Source organism: Acomys russatus, chromosome 25 (assembly GCF_903995435.1).
Source record: "Acomys russatus chromosome 25, mAcoRus1.1, whole genome shotgun sequence".
In the NCBI taxonomy this organism is placed as follows: Eukaryota; Metazoa; Chordata; class Mammalia; order Rodentia; family Muridae; genus Acomys; species Acomys russatus.
In genome coordinates this window covers 36,511,039-36,517,038 of record NC_067161.1, presented here as the reverse complement: position 1 = coordinate 36,517,038, position 6,000 = coordinate 36,511,039, and the positions used below count along the sequence as shown (strand labels likewise).

The following is a 6,000-nucleotide window of genomic DNA, read 5'->3' as shown; positions in this document are numbered from 1 at the left end:
TCCTTCCTGCTTTCCTTCCATTCTCCCTCCAATTCACCAGAATCCCTGTCTCAACTACCTGGGCTCTCTTGATCTCTCTCCTGCACTACTCTATCCTTTCACTTTGCCCGCCCTCGTCTCTAGACCTTCTTCTCTGCCTATTGTGAGCTAAGAAGATGGAATGCATGGAGTCCTGTGAGGACCCCCACTCTGCTAACCAGAGTGGTCCCTGGTGGCACGGTAGCATGGGGGCATGATGCAATAGAAGTTACCTTGCCATAGCCAGCCCTGGCTGCATCCCTATGTCCTTCCACTGTCTGCCTTGCAGTTGCACACTGTGCCCAAGCACATCCAAAGACACTTACAGACCAAGATAAGGGGGGGGGGACATTCCTCAACTGAGATTCCTTTCTTAGGTGACTCTCAACAATGATCCAAACAGATGCACGTGGTATCTACCACTGGGAGTCACAAGTGGGGTTCCTTAGGGTCCCCAGTGGGACACATCCCCTGAGCAGATAATGACAGATTACCCATGTCCTGTTGAAAAATGCATCCAGTGCCAAAAATCTGTGGGACAGAGGACTTTTCACCTTCCGTCATTTTGTATTCACACCAAATTTATCTGGAGGCTGGAGAAACGGCTCAGCAGTTAGGAGCACTTGCTGCTCTCAGAGAAACCCTAGTTCAGTTCAGAGCTTCCATGCCAGACAAATGCCTATAAGCCCGGCTCTTGGAGGGATCCAACACCCTCTTCTGGATTCCAAGGGCACCTGCACTCACACATGCACAAACACCACACATATACACACATATACACATAACCTAAAAAATGAAGTAATTTGCCTCTCTTTCAAGTACTTGTATTGTATCCAGCCAGTCGCCTCATTTTCAGACTCAATCAGCTTCTGTGTCCAGTAGGTCACGGACTCTAAGAAAGAACCTAAAGTCCCAGAGGCAGTGACTCCAAATGCAGTATATTTCCTATCCACAGATGCCCAGAACACAGATCCACTGAAGATGGGGGAGAGGCTTACCATAATCCTGTGCAAATTGCACTGTCCAAACAAAGGCAGAACGAGTGAGGATTATCAGGTGCTGGGAAATGGCCACTTTGGCATCAAGATAGAGCCTTTGTGCTTGAGGAAATAGTGGGAAACCTTGGAGATACGGGGTTGTACTTGAACACACACACACACACACACACACACACACAATAATGTTGAATTTAGGGTTTGTTGGTTTGGTTGGGTTGTTTTGTTTTGGGAGGAGAGTATTTTTAAGATTTATTTTATATTATGTGTGTACATGTTATGTGTGTCCAGAGGCCACTAGACAATGTTGCATCCCTACTCTCTTTTTTTTTTCAGATACAATCTTGTTATGTACCCCAAGATGGATTCAAATTTATAACAATCCCTCTGCCTCAGACTCTCAAGTCCCAAGACTGTAGGGGTGTGCCACCATACCCACCTTGAATCATTATTGAATCAGTCTTCTCTGAGACGCTCTCACCCCTCAGAGACAGTCAGTGCTAAGTCTGAAACATCTTTAAGGCTTCCAACACCCCATCTTCCCCTGTATAGGAAGTTAAACAGAGAAAGCCATGAGGAGAAACCACTAGGTAGTGTTCCCCATGGCTCTCCCTCAGCTCTTGCCTCTTGCTACTGGGACGACACAGGCAGAACCAATGGGAGCCATTGCTGCCTTATATGTTACAGTGCTAGAGAATCAAACATGTGCAATACATTTGTGCATTCACCCATCCCTCTGCATGTTGCCCCCCACATGATGATAAGTAGCCTAGCCTCTGCAGATACAGGTATCCCCATGTTTATACACACTAAGATCTGTGACGTCATCTCCTCCGCACTCACACGCTAATCTCTGCACAGAGCTATCACGTGTATCCACTGGGGTACAGGACCCCCTCATCAACACATGCAGAAGTTCATCTCATCACAGGAATCCACCTATGCCCCTAGCCACACACAATGACCAGAGTGTGCCTGTCCCTCATCTGTTTCACACCACAGCCCTTTGAGACATGATTAGGGAAAGCTCAGAACCTGAGTAAGGATGCTCAGAAAATCCCAGCATACATTGCAAATCTCCTAAGAAACACCAGAGTGGGTCTGTGTTTTTATACTGTATATAATAGTCTAATTATTTTTTAAATCATTAACCCATGTACCAATATTTACGAACACTTCCTATTAGCGGGAGATATTTGATTAATTAATGGATGCTTCGATCATCATTCAGTCATCACGCAATCGCTGAGAGCCAATTAAGTTCGAGACATCAAAGTAGATACCACGAGTACTAGAGAACAAACAAGGAATAAATAAAAGAAAACCATGAGATCCCTGCCCTTGGATAGAACCAGATATAACAAGTTTCAAAAGCAAACGTTGGCACTGGCAATAGCTCACTGGGTAAAGGCACTTGCCATCAAGACTTACTGCCTGAGTTCAATCCCCGGGACCCACATGGTGGTCAGAAAAGAAATTATACCTTCAAGATGTCCTCTGATCATCATGCATGTGCACACACACTCCATGGGCACTCACACACATGACTATTACACATACATGGACACATGAATGTCACACACACATGACTATCGTACACACACGAGATTATCACACACATGCACACACACAACTATCATGCATACACATATGATATTGCACCCACACGACTATCACATACAGGACTATCACACACAGCTATCACACACATTTGTGCAGACACTCACACACACATGACTATCCAACATATATACATGCACTCACACAACTATCACATATACACAACTACACACACTCACATGACTATCATACACACATACACATACACACATGACTATCACACACACAACTACATACACACAAGACTATCACACACACAAGTATCGCACACATGACTAGATCAAACACACAAACTACCACCACACACACACAAAACTACCATACACACACATACATGCACACTCACACCCCACCCTACCTCTGTGTTTCCTCCATCTTTCAAGATCCTCAAGCCTTGGCCAGCACACAGATGCCTCCATCTGCTCAGTGCAGCTGTAGATCCAGGCCTCTAAGAGACCCAAAGCAACCCAACTGGTTGTCCTCAATCCTCATGCTTCAACTGTGACTCTTGAAATCTGGGACCTTTGGGGCTTGGCTTAGACAATACTAACGTACTTTGTTAGGGAAGAGAGGCCAGAAGAAATATTGTCCATTCCACTTCTCTGCTTTTTAAAGCAGCAATATAATTTAGTCTAGATATTTTGGTATAGACTTTAGCACAAAGTTAGGAGAAAGAGAGTAGTCAGAAAGAAAGACACACCCATGAGAGTGATGTGGACTTCCCAAAAAAAGTTATCTCTGTGTTTTCTTTGGGTTTTTTTTTGGGGGGGGGGGGTTGGGAGGTTTCTTGGAGGGAGGGTGTTGCTATGTAGCACGGGATAGCTTCCTCTGGCCAATCCTCCTGCCTAGGCCTCTGAATGCTGAGGTTACTGGCATGCACCTCCAGTTCTCTGGTGGGTTTCGAAATGCTTGCTTTGTATATGGCACCCCATGTGCAGTGTGTAAGCCTTCTAAAAGCTGGGGGCAGATAAATTTGTATTTTCAAATGCATTTGGCTTTAGCAACTTCTTTATATCTATTTGTGTATTTTTACAATAGCTGAATTTGAGAACTTGAAAGGAAATGACTATGCTATCTCTGAGATCCTTAAATATCTCACACACCTGTAAGACTGCAGGTACCCAAAGCAGACCTGAGTCAGCCAGACTGACCCTCTAGTCTTCTCCCAAGGCAGACCCAGACCTAAGCCCTCAACCTCCTCTTCAAGGAGACCCAGCAGCCACAGTGCTGACTGATGATCTCAGACACCGTGAGGAGTCAGAGACTTCTCAACCTCAGTCAGGCACTGGCTGTCTGCCAGGCCCCAGGCTGGCTTCCACTGGGGCTGATTAAACAGGGTGGATTGTACCTTCCTCTTTAAAGACCCAGCTCAAGCTCAGAGTGCTCCACAAATCTTATATGGCTGAACAAGGTCGAGAAGAGCATGGAGATGAGCCACCATAAACCTTGTGCCTGCTTCTCTCTCTCTCTCTCTCTCTCTCTCTCTCTCTCTCTCTCTCTTAGCCTTGCTGCATCCAAGGAGGCTGACGCTGCACGCTCTGCACCCAAACCTATGTCACCCTCGGACTTCCTGGATAAGCTCATGGGGAGGACTTCTGGGTATGATGCCAGGATCAGACCCAACTTTAAAGGTAGGAAAACATTTCTTTCGGATTCACAGGAAACACTCTCCCATGATGCACACATGCTGTGAGCCCCACACATCCTTCCCCACCCAAGGCAGACATTGCTAATTGATGCAATCTCTTTTCCCAACAAGTCCAGACAGAACATCAGAGAATTCAACTCAATAGTGCTCCTGGCTTCCAGGAGTCGGTAATTGAGTTACTATCTAGTTTGCTCTGTCCATTGTCATAGACGGTAAAACAAAGAAAGTGGGTCAAGTCTTGACTCGAGCACAAGCATTCTCTGTGAGCTGGGACAAGCCCCTCCCTTTGTCTTGGCTTCAGTTTTTCACATTTCTGTGATGTACGCGTGGTTGCATTGCAGTCATGAGGTATGATTCTTGGGGCTTAAGGGTTCCACCATGAGTCCTGAGAAGGAGATGCCAGTAAGGAGCAGGTCCACCTTGGACTTGACCCAAGGAGCACCATTTCTATTCGTTCTAGAAAGGGTGTCCTAGTCAAGCCCAGTTGCAGGAGGCTCCTGTGGACTGACAAACAATTTCCGCAAGTTCCTCTTGTAAGTGAGACATTTCACATGCCTACTGAACCTGCTATGGCAAAAGCAACTTAAGGAAGGAAACATCTTGGCTCACAGCCTGAGGAGATACAGTCCATCCGATGCTGAAGACCTGGCAACAGAGCCGAATCAGGAAGCAAAGAGATCTCTATGGTTCATCTTCCTTTCTCTTCTATGCTGGGTCCAGGAAGGAAGCCCATGGTATGGCGCTGCCCACATTCAGGATTGCCCAGTGCAGCCAAAGCTCAGACACCATCAGGTAGAGACATTGGATAAAAAGTGAATGAAGATGCCTCCCCTTGCTTCCAGCTGGTAGATGCCCTGTGTGAATGTGGACCCTATGTGGTCAGATGAGCCCCCAGTCTAAGAAGACCCAAAACTGAACCCTACAAGAAATTCCTGAGTTCTGAGTCATGTAAATTCAAACAAAACATGTCCAGGGTCCATCCCCGACAAGTCACACATGTGCTGGTCCAAGTCCCCTGTATTCATGGTCCCATCAGGACCTTAGTACCAGAACAAGAGGAGATCAGGGCTCTGTGTTCTCTGATACCCTTGAAGGCTGAGTCTTAAGTGATTTCAGCCCAAAGACATGGTTCTAAGGACCTCTTGGGACCCTGTGCACCCAGATCTTCCACGCAACAGCCTGTAGAAATCTTATTCCAAGAACCAACAGTATAGGACCAATTCTTTTTTTTTTTTCCTTTTTTTAATTAGTTCATTCATATCACATCTCAATAGTTATCCCATCCCTTGTATCCTCCCATTCCTCCCTCCCTCCTGCTTTCCCCCTACTCCCCTCCCCTATGACTGTGACTGAGGGGGACCTCCTTCTCCTGTATATGCTCATAGGGTATAAAGTCTCTTCTTGGTAGTCTGCTATCCTTCCTCTGAGTGCCACCAGGCCTCCCCATCAAGGGGATATGGTCAAATATGGGACACCAAAGTTGGTGTGAAAGTCAGTCCCCCCTCTCCACTCAACGGTGGAGAATGTCCTGTCCATTGGTTAGATCTGGTTCAGGGTTCGATTTACTGCACGTATAGTCCTTGGATGGTGCCACAGTTTGAGCAGGACCCTGGGCCCAGATCTGCCCATCATAATGTTCTTCTTATAGGTTTCTAGGACTCTCTGGATCCTTCTATTTTCCCATTCTCCCATGTTTCTCTAACCTAAAGTCCCAAAAGG

General features: G+C 46.4%; 1 protein-coding gene across 1 annotated transcript in view; it reads left to right on the top strand.

Annotated features, from left to right (window-relative positions):
* Nucleotides 1-6,000, top strand: part of Glra1 (glycine receptor alpha 1) — a 138,357-nt gene that overhangs the window by 73,421 nt on the left and 58,936 nt on the right. The window contains exon 2 of the mRNA XM_051168185.1: nt 4,137-4,264. Within this exon, the coding sequence (XP_051024142.1) occupies nt 4,137-4,264 (128 nt within the window). The remainder of the gene's footprint in view (nt 1-4,136; nt 4,265-6,000) is intronic.